Source organism: Miscanthus floridulus, chromosome 2 (genome assembly GCF_019320115.1).
Source record: "Miscanthus floridulus cultivar M001 chromosome 2, ASM1932011v1, whole genome shotgun sequence".
Lineage (NCBI taxonomy): Eukaryota > Viridiplantae > Streptophyta > Magnoliopsida > Poales > Poaceae > Miscanthus > Miscanthus floridulus.
The window spans coordinates 60,107,142-60,126,091 of NC_089581.1; the positions used below are offsets into that span (position 1 = coordinate 60,107,142).

The 18,950-nt window shown below is 43.3% G+C and overlaps 1 protein-coding gene and 1 non-coding gene across 2 annotated transcripts in view; one reads left to right on the forward strand and one right to left on the reverse strand.

Annotated features, from left to right (window-relative positions):
* The first annotated feature begins 3,345 nt into the window (after window positions 1-3,345).
* Window positions 3,346-18,950, forward strand: part of LOC136536614 (uncharacterized) — a 32,155-nt gene continuing 16,550 nt past the window's right edge. The window contains exon 1 of the mRNA XM_066528849.1: window positions 3,346-3,447. Within this exon, the coding sequence (XP_066384946.1) occupies window positions 3,346-3,447 (102 nt within the window). The remainder of the gene's footprint in view (window positions 3,448-18,950) is intronic.
* Window positions 10,364-10,472, reverse strand: LOC136540953 (small nucleolar RNA R71). The gene has a single exon (XR_010780070.1). It is a non-coding gene; the product is annotated as a small nucleolar RNA R71 (small nucleolar RNA).

An 18,950-nucleotide genomic window follows, 5' to 3' on the forward strand; every position in this document is an offset into this window, starting at 1 on the left:
TTTAAACAAAACACAAGGGCCGGAACTTGTCCGCTTATTACAAAAATGATCGTCCGACCTATTTAACTAACTAGTCCCTCTGGGGGAGAACTATACCTTCTATCCTGTACGCCAGGTCCTATGAAAGGGGAGCCATCGCTGTTTCCATCTCCTCTAGCTCATGGACTTCATAACCGGGCATGTAGCCATGGTTCATCGCCTCCAGATCGATGTTGTCCCCATAATGAGAATGAGCAATCATGAAGGACTGATTGACCCCACTGTGAAGGGCATTCCTCTTGAGCTGGCGTACCTAAGCTATGATCTTGATGGCACAAGCCGTGAGCTATTCCCCTCCGACCGTACCACCTCAAGGTCATCGCAGACCACTCCGAGGGCGGCGCTCAGGATACCGAGCTCATCACTCTCCACCTAAAGATTTCTCCTCACCTCGGTGAGATCCATAGCTAGCCCAATAGAAATGCTCTTGGCCTCTAGCTTTCGGGTTGTCTCCCTTTTGAGCTTGGCCTAGAGGGAGTTGACCTTCTATTGTGCATCGTCGCGCTCTTGGTAGGCCTGGTCATGCTCTTAGAAAGCCTAGTAGCACTCCTCGTGAGCCATGTCACGTTCTGAGCAGAGCCTCTCCGCTATTTGGCTTAGCTCCTCCCACTCCTTGAGCAGCCGAGTGACCACCATAGCATCCAGGCTCGCCCTTTTCTCTAGGGTCATGAGCTTCTCCTTGGTCCCCAGCTTCAAATCCCTTTCTTTCTCAACCTCGCCCAGAAGGTCAAGGATCCGCTAGCGGGTTTCGGCGTCCTTCTGGAGCAACTCATCCCGCTCCTTCCTAACCCTAGCAGCTTCTTCATCATCCTTCCATGACCTCGCTGACAAGGCCTCGAATGCCTTCTTGGCCTCGTTAGCATCCTAATGGGCCTCAGCCACCCACGATCGAAGATTGGCTGCCTCCTCAGCGAGGGGAGTCAGCTCGACCACCCTCTGCTAGGTGGTAATGAGCTAAGCAATCACCTCCCCATGTAGCCACGCCTCCTTGATGAGGTAGTCCTAGGTTTCCTTCTATTGACAAAGGAACCGAGATTCCCCCTGCTACGAGCTATAAGGAACTACAGAGAGACGATGGTTAGGATACAAAAAGTATATAGAGGAAGAAAAGGTCAAGAAGTAGGACCAAGCAATACCTGCCCGGAGGGAACAACAACATCGCGTAATGCACCCGTGGTGTGGTCCAGGGCCTCAAGCATGGATGTGATCCCTATGTTGAGGCTTCCCCCTCCATGCTCTCTACGGCGTCATCAAGGGTAAAAAGCATCGACGTCAGATCCTATGGATCCATCCACTGGAGCAAGGGCTTACCCCATGTGGGCAAGCCACTGCCCATCGACGTCGGGGTCATGACCGGCTGCATCATACCCACCATGGTCGGCGCAAGGAGCACGGTTGATATCCCCATCCACCCCACCGTTGGTAGCAGTATCATGGCCATCACCAGTTGCTCCTCGACCTCTGAAGGTGCCCCTTAAACGTCTACGTCTGCCCATCCCACCAAGGGCACAGGCACCACCGTGGGTGGCGCCCAATCAACCGGCAACGCGGTGACACTGGCGCCACTCCCGCCTAAAATGGGCATGACACCAGCCGATAGCCACCACCCCGATTGGAGGGCGATGCTCTTCTTTGGCGCCAGCGCCAAATGATTCCGATGCCTGTCGACGCTACAAGGGACAAAAAACATAAGTCATGATGAAATCTAACTAAAATAGGAAAACAGAGGAATTGATAACTCACCACAGCGTCGTCAGGCCATAGATGCATTTGGGGGATGAACCCCCCAACCCTTGCTCTGCCTCATCGGAACGAGGCCATTTCGAGCCCGCCCCTGATAGCTTTTAGGGCACATTGGCAGAATGCCCCACTCCCCTTGGCTCTTGGGGCACGATGGCGGAGCCACCCGCCTCTGCTAGCACCTCGGGCACGACGGTAGAGCTGCCCGCCTCTATTGGCTCCTAGGGCAGGTCAACGGTACATCCTGCCTCCGTCGATTCCTAGGGCATTGTCGGAATGGCCTGCCTCCACTGGCTCCCTAGACGTGCCCTCCCCTCCAAGGAACGGGAAGGGTCCCGATGCCTGCAAGGACAAACCGACGCCTGTCAACACATCCTCGTTCTCTAGGTTGTCCCACTCGATATCGTCGGCTACCATTTCTTCTTCCTCCATCACCTCATCATCGTCACCATTGTCATCATCATCATCGTTGTTAGTGTCCTCCCATCATTCCCACGCCCATAGCTTCCGCTGCTTCTTTCGCTTCTTGTCCTCCTTTGCCTTCCTTAACAGCTCGCCAATGGTGTGATTCGCCACCCTCATGGTCCAATCCCTCGGCAGCGGCACCAGATGATCCATGAGGACGAGGTCCCTCAGTTGGTCCCGCCCCTCCCAAAGTTAGTCTCACGAGGTCAGGAAATCAATTGAAGAGAAGGCAAGAGAAAGGGAAACTTATGAAGACGAGGGCAGCACCCGTGTTGTCCCACAAAGGCTCCATCGCCTCCTTAATGCATTGCACAATCTTAGAGTTGGGGAGCATTCCCTCGGCGAGCGCCATTCTGTCGAACGACGCCTTGGGCGCCATCGCATATAGCGGGAGCACGCACGTCATCAACGGCGCCACCTTCCTCACGTGGTAAGCCCTGATGATGCCTGACCCTTTCAGGTCGTTCTCCTTTAGGATATGGATGACAGCAATATGGTCTTGGATCTTCTTCTTATCCTTCTCTAGGATGCCCCACTTCCTCCACTTCTCTAGGGCCTCTTCGACCAGGCGCCCGATGAGCTCTGGTAGAGGGGCGGTGGCATCATTCTTGAGGTAGAACCACTATGAGTGCCACCCCTTGTTGGACATCGAGAGACGCATGGATGGGTACTCACTGACCCGATTGTTCCAAAGTTGGATGCTGGCCCACCCCATTGGTATATGCAGCTCCTGGATACCGCCCTTCCCCCTCTTCTTCTAGAGGTTGACGGTGAAGAAATACCTCCACAAGTCAAAGTGGGGGCTGATCCCTAGGAATCCTTCGCACAGTGCCACGAACGCCGCCATGTGCTAGATCCCATTGGGATTGAGATGCTACAGCTCAATCTTGTAGAAGTGCAGCAGCCCCTAGAGGAATTTGTGGGTGGGGGTCATGAGCCCACGCTCATGGAAGTGGGTGAACGACACCATGTAGCCATTGGGCGACGACGGCGAATCCTCGTCGCTAGGTAGCAACCACTCCTCGACCGAGGTCTACATGTGGAGAAGACCATGATGGATGAGGCCCTCCATGCGGTGGAAGGTGATGTCAGAATGGCACCATGGATCCATTGGAGGTGGGGGTGGATGGATGCGAGCTCAACGGCGGTGGAGATACGGAGGCAGGAAACCTAAGCATTAGCGGCAACAGCGTGGCTGCGGAGGTAAGGATGCAGGCGTGCATATGAAACATGAAGGGCTAACCCTTTGGTTTTATAGGGGCAATGGGTGCGAGGAAACCAACTATCCACCAAGATCTCCACGCCTGCCATGACCTGTCACCACGTCTTGTTGTGGGGCGTGCGCACGCAACCTATGGTCGGCCCCTCAAAAAATGCGCTGGACGTTTCACCTCCCCGACAAGGGTCATAGGTAAGAGGGATACAGAGCTAAAGACACTCCTATGGCCCATCTAGGACTAGGAGTTCAAAGGTTGGCCCACCGACGGGTTCCACAACTGCTTCGTGCACCTTTAGAGTGAGGGGTGGAAAGGGATGGGCCCGCTAGTGGCCAGTACCCGAGCACACAAGCATCATGGGCATCCTGGCCCATGTTCGAGTCTCGGCCAGATATGATCCATGGTTTTTCCTCGAAGAAAGGCAGAGAGCCCTCGGTACTGGTCGAATGGACCCAAGAACTAGATGGACTGACCGCTAAGAATCTAGAGTTAGTCACCAAGCTAACCCAAGCCAGACCCCCACAAACAGGATGTCGAGGCCCCACTCAGACTAGCCCGTTAATAACTCACTAAGCACCATGATTCGTCCATAGAGAAAAATCATGGCATGGCTTAGCCCCTCCGTTTTTATAAGAAAAAACACTTGAGGGAAGATGATCGCAAGGACAAGTCGATCCTCAACCAGACCCCTACTATTAGCGAGGGCTCAAGAAAAGTTGGACTCGCAAGGAGACTGAACGCGCAGTCATAGAATGATAGACCCTTGTAGGGGTCAGAATCAGGAAAGACCTTTTTTGACCCACCAAATCTCATGGCTATACCCCTGAGGGGTCTGATTACGATGAAATGGGATCATTGTCCCTAGGACACACCGTGGGCGACAAAAGAAGGCCAAGGCCCTCAGAGTCCTCTCCTTCAGAAAAGCCTCCAAAGGAGTATTCTACTCCTCCATAGGCTTGGGGGCTACTGTCAAGGACCAATACTAGGGTACCTGAAGAGGAGGAGCTAATGGCCATGAACATTGATTCATCCGAGCAGTCAAGAGCATGACTATAGCTCCAACCAACCCCGAGGTGTGCAGGCTTCGCCTCGCCCGACCTTTGGGGAGGGCTCTACCTCGCCCAACCCCAACGCAGTGGGCTCCGCCTCGCCCGGCCCCAAGGTCGCGAGCTCCATCTCTCCTGACCTTAGGCTGCAGGCTCCGCCTTGCCCGACCCCAAATCCATGGGCTCTGCCTCGCCCAACCCCAAGATCATGGGCTCCGTCTCGCCTGAACCCAAGGTTGCAGGCTCTGCCTCGCCCGACCCCAAGGCTATGGGCTCCATCTCGCCCGACCTCAAGCCGCAAGCTCTGCCTCACTCGACCATTGGGTTTGCGCTCTGCCTCGCTCAACCCCTCGGGTACGGGCTCCATCTCGATCAACGGGGTCCCATACCACCGCTAACCACTGTAGGTTCAGGCATATGGGCCTGGGTCAAAACTCTGACACCAAGGAAGAGATCGACATGCCCCGATGTAACCCATGGCCATGATGAGCCATACCTAAGGATTCACATCAAGAACAGCGTCGGGCGTGCCGGTGCTGTTCTACCTAACCCTCGTACGAACGCTAACAGACGCGTCAGTTCACCACGATGCCTGTTGGGATAGAATGGGATGCCATGATCAGCAGATGACACCTGCACATGGCATTAGTGATGAATAGGGCTGCGACATGGAGCCGTCCCTGTTGACGTCTACAAGATCAGCTGGACCTGCGTTAAGGAGGACTCAGTGGTCCTAGTAGCCTTCTTCTCTCTCTCATTCTTCTCCTTTTCCTCTGCTATAACCCGTGCTTTTCCTTGGCCTATAAAAGGGATAGCAGGGCGCCCCATGAAGGGGACCTATTGATCGACCCATCGAGATCCGATCTAGATCCGCACAAGAGCACGACATGAACGCACAGCTGAGCAGCGATCGAGCTCTCAGCACCCACTCACTCCTTCCACCAGAGACTTGGGATTCTTTCCCTCTCTCACCCATTTATAACCCCTACTACAAACTTTCAGTGCTAGTAACACAAGCAGCAGCGACGAACTGGACGTAGGGACTTTTTGCCCAAACCAGTATAAACCTTATGTCCTCTAAGCACACCATCCAAGCCAGACGTGCAAATACAAATTTACTCGTCAGTGGTCCAAAAACACCGACAATTAGCAATTAAAATTAGTATTAATGGATCCAAACAAACGTGCTAATAAATCTGCTAATTATTAGATAGGGACCGGTAACTATTATTAGTTTCATTAGCTAGTTTGGAGTTGCTAATAGGTGCTAATATTTCATTTGCACCTTGAACTCAATATCTAACCACCTATTAGCAGGTGGATTCAAAGGCCCTCCTACTAAAAATTAGCTAGCTAAAAATTAGCAACTATTAGCTATTAGCTAGCTAATTTTTAGTGTTAACAGATCCAAACAAACCTAAGAGAACAACGTTTGAGAGTTTGCTTCCATAAAGAATTTAGACCCACACAAAGGATCGAGAACTCGATGCCAGCGAGCCTAGACCGCTCGGAGATGCTCCACTCTTGCTTTCTGCTCCCCAAAGTAGCTCCCTAAGGCGCCACTATCTTGTTCTCCCTTGCTAACCTCATGGCAAGGGTGGAAGAGTGTAATACCCTATCCTGTTAGAAGCCTATAGTAATAGTAAAGCTAGCCCATGTGTGGTTGTAGTTGATGTTAGTATCACTTTGGAAGTTTAGAAAAGTAAGGGGTAGCTTATAATTCTTGTTGCTCTAAAGCTAGCAACTATGGTAATCTTTTCATACGAAGTGAGGACGAAGGTGTAAGAAATGTACTATGCATATGCAGACCTATTCCATATGAGTCAATAGATCCCCTACAAACTATATAAGAGTTGTCCCTAGATCAACACTAACTAGAGTCGATGGATCCCTCCACATTCATTGATGCCCCATACCAGGAACGGCTAGTCAACATCCACGGATATCTAGACACTCTATGCCTTCTAGACAACATACATGATACATCCATATATAGCAATACAATCTATCAACCAAGGACCAGGGTATTATGGTATTACCTCACCATTAATGTTAGAAACCTATATAACTACATTCTTGTGTTACCACGAGCTCTCGATTCACCACACAATCATATTGTTGTCATTAGGCATACATAACCCCATAATTATTGTCGATGACAAAAACCACTTACATAGGTGGTCAAATTTCTTTTTGCAAGAATATAGCAAGACTAACTTTAGTGGCTTAGAGCATCTTCAACAGTGCCCCTCCCCTAAAATAGAGTCCCTACTTTTTGAGTAGGGGATGTCTCTAATTTTTGGACAATGTTTTTAGCACCTTACTCTAGCAAGGGTCCCTACATCTAAGCTCATATTTTATCTTTTTCATATTCAAATTTAATATAATCTCCATGTATGTCCTTCGTATCCACCATTATAATCCAAACTTAAATATTTATAAACCATGCAAATGAATTGCATTCATATTCATGATTTTAGATAAGATAGTTTAAATTCAAATCCAATGTTTCAAACATAAAAATCATATAGGCAAATAAAGAAATTGTCTCTCACACCACATAGCAATAAATTATGATAAAGCTACAACAAATCATACTAGCTAGTGTTATGAAGTGCCCACAAATACTCCACAAGATCGTCTTGAAGTTCTTATGAACATGAAAGCGATCAACAATCCTTTCCAATGATCCTTTCATGGCTGCTCATTGGTAGTGATAGGACCTGTGGTAATAATGCTCTCCTATGACATGCACAATTGAATGTCCTCCTAATGATGTAGTTGTGTGCTCTCATGAATGCCTTTTTTGCGGGGAAAGGTTGAGCTTTATATTAAATATGAACAGGGTTACAATCATCCAGCACTAAGTGGCCAACAAATTCTAGAGCTCTCATGATCCACACCTTGGAACAGAGCTATTTACAAGCATGTTGGCCTAATTCATGGGCAACCCTATTACACATTCTATTACAATGGATAAACTCAACCCCTCTAAGCTCATCACCGAGCAACTTAGCTTCTTTCAGTTGTAATGCAAGTTTGGAACAATTATCTTCATTAGAGTTTAGAGCTTTGCAAATTGATAGACAATCAGTCTCTAATACAACAGGTAGATCAATCCACTGGATTGCCAATCTCAACCCCTCAATCAGCGCCATAAGTTCAGCAACTTCCAGATCAGAGCAATGAAAGCGAATTTGGCTTGAAGCAAATAAAGTTGAACCATGTGCATCTCTCGCAATGATTCCCAAACCAGCTAGGCCATTCTTTAGGCCTGCATCAACATTTACTTTCACATGCCTAGATTATGGTGGTTGCCACTGAGATTGCAATCAAACTGCCTATGCACTAGACTTTAGGTTCTGTGAGATGGTATTCACTCTTGCCTTTCCTTTTCTGTCACTTGTTGCATGTTGTTGGCTTTCCACAAAACTTTGCTGATAGCTAACCAGGAAACACATAGAACCCTCAATCGGCATGAAAGCTCCTTCATGTTTAATCTGATTTCTAGCATACCAACATCACCATAGCAATAGAAGGAAATTATCATGTATCTATGTTGACGATAGTTAATAACCATTATAAACCGCTAATGTAACATGTATAAGGGCATAAATATAATGACCAATGAAGGTCTAGGGGTTTAAATTAACAAATTCCACGAGTTTTGGTGAATCTGTATTTTCTGTAGAGTTTATCTAGAAAACCATCAAGGTGGACCTACATGTCAGATTTAATTGCGCTTATCCACAGCGAAACAAACACCAGAAGGTTCTAGAAGACTCGAGAGGACTCCACAACAAAGCAGAGGGCGAGACACCACCAGGCCCCACCTGTAAGCCACCCAGCCCCTGGGGCCCACCTATCAGCTCCTCGTTGTTAGGTCAGTTCTCCACTGCCTCCTAGGTTGCATCTATGACATCCTTTAAGTCGGTTTGATCCAATGGCTCACGTTGGACGCTCCGAGCTATATATACCAGCCCCTACTACCCCCCTGGCATATTGCATAAGTCATTTGAGAAGATAGAAACTCTAATTATTCTCAGAGCTCCACCATATTCTAGGGCATAGCTGGTTAGGTTAGGTCTAGAGGGAGGCGAGCAGGCTTCGCTTGGATTACCGATCTTGTCAAGAGCATGATTTCGCATAATCTTTGTACCCCTCTTTCTCTTGTACCTCCATTACTTTTATATGCTAGTTACAATTGTTATGACAATATCAGTATTCATCTTATTTATGTTCTCCATTATAATGTTCATCATCTACTTTGATTATATGCTTAGTATAGTTAGATTATCATTGGGTTCATGCATAAGTTCGTATAGCGCTCACTCCAAGGATCCATGGATGGGTGGTCGACATTGTGTAAGTGTGATGCTTATACATTGTTTACCTGTGGATACACCCTATATTCTGAGTCATGTGGTAGATCGCGGATGTGACACTCCCGTTAAGTCCTTTGTAGTCCACTCCCCGAATATAGACGCACCGCACACGTAGGGTTCGGTTACGAAGAAAGAGCAAGCTATGTTCTTAATCTTCCTTAGTAATATCCCTTATGTGTAGATATGAAGATGATCTTAGTAATGATTACTAGGTATAATTGCACTAATCAATGTATGCTTTGACTTGTAATTAAGAATGACTTAGGAATTATTCCTCTAATATTCTACCTGGTCGTGCTAATGCCATAGAAAGGAGTACTCTGAGTGACTTATCATTATCATATAACTTATCCTATGACTTACCCCTATTGTGAGTAGAATATTGGTTATGGTTTACTTCTTCTTCAAAAATATAAGTTATCAATACATGTCCATGCTAGATCTTCCCCTCTAGTAAAAATATAAATAACGATACCTAGAATACTCTCGAGTAAAATGCTACAATGGTATATTATCTATGCACTTGCGGATCTTTTTCATTCATATATTTATTTATTCTTCCTAGTCACATAATTAATAAAGAACTGCTTAGTATTATTCTAGTAGTAATGCTATGTAGTACCAACAAGTATCTCTGATATCATAACTAGGGATGACAACCTAGTAAAGTTAGGAGATATAGGTTTATAATAGGTGGCTATTTAAAAACAAGTGACACGTTAATAAATACCACAAGCATTTCTGGCGTTGTTGCTAGGGACTAGATTTAAAACTTTGTTCTTAGTAGCGACGCTAAGAAATGTCAACAAGCATTTTTGGCGCCGTTGCTGGGGATGGTAGCTAAGCAAAGGAAGTATTGATAAACTTATACTTATTGATATGATTGAAGATAACCATTGACCTCTGCTCAAACAGGCTTACCCTTGTTTTTGTCTACTTGTGTATCTTATGTAGGGTAATGTATGACCGGTTTTGACCTTCCAACAAACTACGTTGATGATCTAGAACCATTAATCAGAAGGACTAGAGCTAAACTCAAGAAAGTTCTAGCTTTAAATTCGGAAGACAACCATATAAGGCGAAGCTTAACACCAGAATTTGAAGCCATGGCTAACAGGACTCTCTGTGATTTCTCTGCTCCAACTGCAACCAACATCCATACTGGACCAACAGTCAATGTTGGAGACAATGGATTTGAGCTCAAGCCAGCTCTCATCAATATGGTGCAAGCAAACCAGTTTTGTGGAAAGTTACATGAAGACACGAGTGCACATCTCCAACACTTTCTGGAGATTTGTAGCACTTTCACCATCAAAGGAGTAACCTAGGATGCTATATTACTTTGCCTCTTTCCATTCTCACTCTTGGGGAAGGTAAAGCAATGGTTCTACACCAACAAAGACAGAAATACTACATGGGATAACTGCTTCACTGCCTTTCTAGTAAAGTTTTTTTCCCACAGGCATGACCAATGCTCTGCGTAGGAGAATTTCAAGCTTTCAGCAACAACATGATGAATCTATCCCTAAGGCATGGGAACGCTTTCAAGATTATATTGTGGAATGTCCTCATCATGGGATAGAGAATTGGCTACTCATGTAAACTTTCTACCATGGCTTGACCAATAGTACATGTGAGACTATGGATGCTGCTACCGGAGGTGCATTCCTATCACTCACCATACCAGTTGCAATAGCTCTTATGGTGAAGATGGTCTCCAATCAAGATTGGAATGAAGAACGTGTTTAGACCCGCAAGAGAGGTGGAGGTATATATCAACTCAAGGAGGTAGACATGCTATCTGCCAAGATGGACCTACTGATGAAGAAGCTTGAAGATCGAGCCAATGAGAAGCAAGAAGTCATACATATTCATGATTCTCGCATGACATGTGAAGTATGTAATAACACTAGGCATTCAGGGAGCAACTGCCCTGAGACCCATAAGGATGTGAACTTTGTCAACAACAACAACTACTTTCGTTCTCAGCAGAATTAAGGATGGAACTAGCAACAGAGACCGAACTACCAAGGTAATTATCAAGATAACTATCAAGGTAATAATTTTATAATTTCCATCAACCACCCTTGAGAGTGTTAATTGCTAGCCAATCCAAACTCATGGAGGGATTATCTAGAAAGGTAGCTACCAATGATAAAATTCTAGAGAACATAAATAATAGAATGGATAGCTTTGCTTCTGCCATTAAAAACCAGCATAGCTTTAATAAAATGATAGAATCACAAATAGCTCAGTTGGCTATTGCTGTTCCAACGTCCAACAAAGGTAAGATTCTAGGGCAACCGGAAGATCAAGAAACTGCAAATTTTGTCGATATTCACAATGCAGCATATTACTGTATACAACCATCGATGGGAAGGTGGATAGACTATACCTTGCCAAAAAAGAAGAGCGATCTAGGGAGACCTATCATCCCCATCGCCATTGGACCTTACATTTTTTAAGAAGCTATTTGTGACTTTGGAGCAAGTGTCAATATCAAGCCTAAGGTAATTTATGATCAAATTAATGAAGATACTTTGTTGTCCACAAATATATGTTTGTAGCTTGTAGATTAGTCACTCTGTTACCCCAAGAGAGTTCTTGAAGACACTATTATTCGAGTGGGACAATCATATGTTCCCGTAGACTTTGTGGTTTTGAAAACAGGTGGAAATGTAAGGGCACCCATTATTTTGGGCCTACCTTTCCTAAGCACCGCTAAATCCATTATCTATGTGGGCAGTGCCAAGATCTGTTTTACAATCAAGGATAGAAAGGAGAAGTTTTCTTTCAAGAATCGCATCCCGTAATCTCCTAGACATCCACAAACGACATACCTGCTTGAAGAGACAATAGTGACCAAGAAGAAGAACAATAGGAGAAGGAGAAAGAATAAGGCCAGGCAGCCTCAAGAAGAATCAGTCAACATTATCAACACACTCCGATCAGAGTACGACCACCTTTTTGCTTCACCATTCCTTGCTAAGAAGGATGATCCAGGCATACCCTTAATCGAGTGTACCATTGGACAAAGAATCTTCCACAAGATCTTCTATGACATTGGGTCGGGTGTCAATATGATGTCTAAGGTAACGTATGAATACTTATTTGGTGATGAACCTTTATTCCCTACATATATGCAATTGCAGATGGCAAACCAATTAATTTGATTTCTGGAAGGAATAGTAAAAGATGTCAGGGTAAGGATACATAATCACTATGCCCTTGCCGACTTCATGGTTCTAGACATGGAAGAAGAAGATGATACACCCATCATCCTTGGAAGACCGTTGCTCAACACTACCAATGCGATCATTTACGTCGGATCTGGACAAGTCCACTTCCAATTCTCTGGAGAAAAGGTAAGCTATTATTTCAATAGTTATACTACTTATGAATAGCCCAAGAAGTCCCGCTCTAGGAGGAGACGTCGATCATCCCAAAACCAAAAGAATCAATCCCCCAAGAATGAATGGGAGGAAGATAAAAAACTGAAGAACCTATGAACAATGAACCTACTCTGCCAAAGACGAATCCACAGACCAAGCAGGTATGGAATGAAAAGGTAACATCACCACCAGAGTCACAAGAGGTGCAATCATTAGGGTCTTCATCCCAGGGACCGACTAATGCACCCAAGGAATAAACAAGATAGGAAAAGAGTCATGTCCGGAGGACTTAAAATTCTGAACCCTCTCCGAGAGGTAACATCAGTAGTTATCCATATTTACTTTCTAGCATTGCATGAATTACTTTTCACTTTAGCATATTTATTTTTTTGCATTAGCATTGCATTTAGAATAGGAAGATAAAAAGTTTCATGACTGCATTACAGTATTGCAACATAAATTCTAAGCCCCACGTGAGTAATTTTATAGTGTGTAAACACCCATGGGAAGATTCACTATGGTGGCATTAAAAATAATAATATATATAACATGCATGCATATTTTCTTTCTGTATTATATAAATAAGAAAATTCAAAAATATTAAATAGACATCCTGCTAGAACTTTGTCAATTAGGAAATATGTCTAAACCTCCAAAGACTAGGAAACTATCTAAACCCCTAAGGACAACAAATCTCTAAATGGCTGACTGCTAACCCCTTATCCTAATCTATGCCACGAGTTTTTGTGTTCTTGTTGGAGTATTTTGCAGGATGATCAAGAGTGAAGTCATTCATCCGAAGTGCATTTTCTCGAACTGTCACTACATTTGCTACACGAGGAACACAACTTCTGGATGGATGAGAAAGACTTCTGCTGGTAGACTCACTCTAAGAAAGACCACGACAATATCTAGCTTGGGGGAGGAGCATCCCCCATATATCTAGTTAAGTATTTCTTTTCATTTGCTATTTTTAAGTTTGCTATATAGTTGCTAAAAATAATAATGAAATAAAAAGATGCATAATAAACAAAAACAAAATAAAAATTTATCTTAGCTCTATAATAGTAAGGTGTGATCTTAAAAATAAAAACAAAATAAAAAGTGTGTGTCTAGTTTTCTGTTTTTAAGAAGCTAAATAAATGGACTCTGAGGATAATCTCTTGCAATGGAAATGATAAATAGTTGTTCTGTCGTAATTCCTTTCAAGTATCTAGTTTTCAGTCTTGAATTCTCCTGAGTTTTGAATATGACTATTTTGATATAAGAATTTACTCTAAACTTGAAACTCGTGGGTAGCATATGCTTGATCTAAGTCTAGGTAATTGACGGATATGATATGAGAAGGTTATTGACACCTGTGGAGGCACACAGAGATAAAATCCATAAGCGTACAGGTATCGAAGTAGTTTTCACTCGTAGTATTATCGAGTATCGTATCCATGGAGAAACGTGTGTGTTGTCTAACAATTAGTTTATCTAGGGATAGCAATCAAGGTTTAAGCTATGAGTAGAGAGGATTCTTATGGTTATGACCCTATACAAAGCAAGGCTTATGATTCTAGTGTTCACTTTGGGACGCCGCTTAGACAGTAAAGCACCGCTAATAGATAACTCTATTGATGCGACTATGGTCCTACTAATTTAAGAACCTACTTAATTCGGTGTGGACTATAAAGGATAGATGGGGCTATCACCTCCCGCTGCTACCACACAACTAAGAAATAGGGAGCACACACAGATAGCCAATAGCCTAAGCACCACGCTTATGCTAACAATTAATACTCTAATCTAACAAGGACTAGAACACTTAAAAGTACTATGAACCTGTGAACAAAAGAGCACAAAACTTACTTTAAATGGAAATCAATTACCTGAGATATCTCAGATGTAGACTTAGAGAAGCCTAGATCCGCCAAGGTACAAGCCGTAGAGGTAGCACTGATAGGCCGACACTTCCTCCAAACTCTTCCCCCACTCTCTAACTCAATATTTTTATTTACAAGACTAGATTCTATAAAGGATGACTAATCTTCTCTTGATTCCCTGATCTTGGAATGAGGATATGAATTAGGGTTTTAGGATGGCTCTAGGGAGGGGGTAGGAGCTGCTATATATGGGGGCGCCTAGCATCCTCCCCCTCTTAGTTAGCCTTATTGATACTAAATTTTCCACCATATCTCATTAAAATGCACATGGCCTTTATGGGCCGAATTCTAAATTAGGCCCAATTAATCCCACAGCTTATGATGTGGAGTTTTTCTTTTTTTTTGTGAAATCTATATCTTTTCATTCTGAGCTCCAAATATAGCAAATAATATATCGATTTCGATCAGCTCGATGAGCTCTTCGCAATGGTGTACTCCAATTCACCATTTGAGATAATTTTGTTATGTGAAAAATTAAATATCCTATGAGACAAGTGAGAGCACCAAAACTCGTGGAACTTGTTAGAATCAAACCCTATAACTATGTTTGGTGATGGAATTAAGTATATATACAGGTTATGCTGACGGTTTATAATTGGTGTTAACGACCGTCAACAAAGGTCTGGGCTACAGTTTATCTTGTTCCAAGTGATACTAAAGTTCTGAAGATTTATCTTTTGAAAAAATGAAAATCCTACATGATGAGCTCCTATATGACAAAGCTTAAATTCGTACTAGAGCCTATATGATATTTAGATTAGGAAAACTTTGATATATATGATGCTTGTTTTGCATTGAGTTTAGTCAAGCTTTGTTGTCCCTTATGAGAGGTTTGGCATGCTCTTAAAATCAAGATCACGTACACTCCACTCACATATGCACTACTCCTACACTGGGGGTAGGTACAAAAATATGCCATTCCATCTAGATCCACACAAAAATGTTTTACTCATACACTAGGAGAAAACACTAAAAATATTCTTGATAGGATACCCACCAATTAAATGCTCTAAGTTCTTGTTGATATCTCTCAAAAGTTTTGTTGCAGAAAAGAAGCATGTGGCTATGCAAAAGTTATTCATAAAAAATGAAAGATGAGAAAAATGGACAGGTGTCTGATATATTTAAAACAATGGGTACTTAGATGCCCGCCCAAAAAAAAGAGAAAGATAAATAAGATAGCCCATGTTTTCTTGTAAAGTTGTTTCCAAGTTTCAAAAGAGAGATATGTTTTCAAGGAGCATAGTAGAATTAGGTTAGCCACCAAATATATCTACCATATTCATCCACACACATGCACATCTTGATTTGATTATATGACTTAACTCTCTCTAGATCTGATGTTTGACTTTATAATATATGTATTGCAAGTATGCTCTTTTATGCTTTCTCCCTACCTATGAGCTCCACATATGCATTAGTTATAGGAAAAGAAAGGCATAACACCACTATTGCCTTGGTGAGGATCCACAAATATCACATATATTGAGAGACTTGAGAGTGTCATACAAAGAAAGCTCTGAGTTTTATTTTGAAAACCTATAAAAACTCCGGAATAATGGTTGAGCAAAGAACTTGAGACATAGTGCTTGACTTGATCGTTCTGTCTTTCAATTGCTCAAGACCCAAGTGAAGGCTGAGAAGCCCCATAGTTGAAGGTAATATGGGTAAGTTTGAAAGTCAGATCAATTTATTCTAATCTAGAGGAGAATTCTTGTTTGAACGCATGTATACTTTTAAGAAGTGAAAGCATCGTAGCAACTCCTGATCCATTTACTGAGTTTAGCTTTGCTAAGGGACTAGCAAAGGTTAAGCTTGGGGGAGTTTGTTGATGGTAGTTATTAACCATTATAAACCGCCAATATAACATGTATAAGGGCATAAATATAATCACCAATGAAGATCTAGGGGTTTTAATTAACAAATTCCATGAGTTTTGATGAATTTGTATTTTTTACAGGGTTTATTCGCAGCGAAACGGACAGCAAAAGGTTCCAAAAGATTCGAAAGGACTCCACACTGAAGTGGAGGATGAGACGCCGCCAGGTGGGGCCGGTCGGCCCTACCTGTAAGCCGTTCAGCCCCTGGGGCCCACCTGTCAGCCCCTTGTTGTTATGCTGGTTCTCCACCACCTCCTAGGTTGCATCTATGTCGTCCTTTAAGTCGGTTTGATCCAAGGGCTCACGTTGGACGCTCTGGGCTATATATACCAGCCCCTGCCCCCCTGGCATATTGCATAAGTCATTTGAGAAGACAGATACCCTAATCATCCTCAGAGCTCCACCATATTCTAGGGCATTGCTAGTTAGGTTAGGTCTAGAGGGAGGCAAGCAGGCTTTGCTTGGATTCCCAATCTTGTCAAGAGCGTGGTTTGGTATAATCTTTGTACCCCTCTCTCTCTTATACCTCCATTATTTTTATATGCTAGTTACAATTATTATGATAATATCAGTATTCATCTTATTCATGTTCTCTGTTATAATGTTCATCGTCTACTTTGATTATATGCTTAGTATAGTTGGATTATCATCATATTCATGCATAAGTTCGTATAGCGCTCACTCTAAGGATCCATGGGTGGGTGGTCGACATTGTGTAAGCGTGGTGCTTATACGTTGTTTATCTACGGATACATCCTATATTCTGGGTCATGTGGTAGATCGCGGATGTGACACTCACATTGAGTCTTTTGTAGTCCACTCCCCGAATATAGACGCACGTAGGGTTCAGTTACAAAGGAAGAGCAAGCTATATTCTTAATCTTCCTTAGTAATATCCTTATGTGTAGATATGAAGATGATCTTAACAATGATTACTAGGTATAATTGCACTAATCAGTGTATGCTTTGACTTGTAGTTAAGAATGACTTAGGAATTATTCCTCTAATATTCTACCTGACCATGCTAATGCCATAGAAAGGAGTACTCTTAGTGACTTATCATTATCAATACTTTATTTTTAGTAGCGACGCTAAGAAATATCAACAATATGTAACCCACACTGCTCAAGGATTAAAAGAAGCCAATCCTGATCAGTTAACTGTATTGTTTCTTCAGGTGGTAGAACCCATTCCCTTCTCATAGCCTCTCTCAGTGCCATAGCTTTTGGACAGCAGATGAGAGCATGGAATTATGTTTCCTCTTCTCTTCCACAGATAGGACAGGTTGGCATTGCTTCTAAATTTCTTCTCCATTTGTTTCGTGTTGTTGGGAGGCAGGCATTCGCGGTCTTCCAAGCAAAGACCTTTACTTTGGGAGTGACATTTGCTTCCCAAATATTATTCCATAGAGACCGACTTCCAACTGGTGATGTGTTGGACGCTTGGTTCTCCTCGTGTTGCAGACGATAGCCCAACCTGTAAGCACTTTTGACTGAAAAATACCACTTTTTTCATAGTGCCAAGCCACAAGATCCATTTGCCCTCTCAGAGGAAGCTTCAATTTCAGAATTTCCTCAACATCAGGATAATGGAATAATTCGTTTACAGTCTGCATGTTCCAAGTATCAGTATGTTGATCAATAAGTTCTGAAACCCAACGGAGTCGGTTATGACGCTTCTTCCCCAAAACAGCAAGGGAAGTCTCTCTTAGGATCCATTGATCACGCCAAATCCGGATACTGGACCCATTCTCCACGCGTCATATAATTCCTTTCTTCAGCAAGTCCAAACCGTATTCAATGGATCTCCATGTAGGTGAAGCATTACCTGTGAACACAGTGTCAGATATGGCCATCAGGATAATATTTCGCCTTCAGTATGCGTGAACACGGGCTATCTGGGAATTATATCAATCTCCACGCTTGTCTTGCTAGCAAAGCTTGCACACCAGTAAGTCTTTCTTACCCCTCTTTCAGCGTCCCACCAGTACCATCTTATTTTCTCTTCACATAAACCTGCAGTCAGTTTAAAAACTCCCATACAGTAGACCGGAAGGGCCTGTGCAATGGATTTGATGAGGACTTCTTTTGCAGCAGCTGAGGAGTATTTCTCACTCTAGTTCTCGAGTCGTTTCTCAATGGAAAGCCTCACTTTTAATTCACCCTTCTGGATTTGGGAGACCAAGATATTGTGGCTCGAAGGCTTCCTTCTGTACTTGTAGAATTTCCCTCAACTACTATATAGGTTGTGTGCTAGGTTGGGTACCAAAGGTTTTAGACTAAGGATCGGAGGCGGTGATGCAATGAGAGGGAGTGGCGCGGTGGCATGAAAAAAACACAGCGTGGGAGGAAATTGGCATGGAGAAAAAAAAAAGAAAACTTCACAGGAAAAAAACTGTAGAGTAGGGAGGTCTTACACACCCCTCGGAGATGGAGCTTACGGTAAAGATTTGGGGCCTTCATAAAGTAGGTACTCAAGTTGAAACCCTATTGAACTATTTTTTTTTTTTTTTGTCTGGCTCCAAAAAGTAGAATAGAAACCCTGTTTAAGGTCTCCTTGGAGATGACCTGGACATATATTTTTTTTTTGTTGTAACTAATGTTGCCGCACGTTATTAGCAAAGGTAGCTAACCTTAGCCTTTCCACATTATTGGATAAGAAAAATAGCCATCTAAGCTTATACTCCCTCCATCCATAAAAAGATGTAACTATAGAATTTGTGCAAGTTAGGTTTGACTAAGTTTATAGTGTCTCCAACCAGGTTTACTACGAAAATATATTTAATAATCAATTTAATGATACTTAATATTCTGTATTATAAATTTTAGTACCTTTTTACATAACTTTGGTCGAACTCC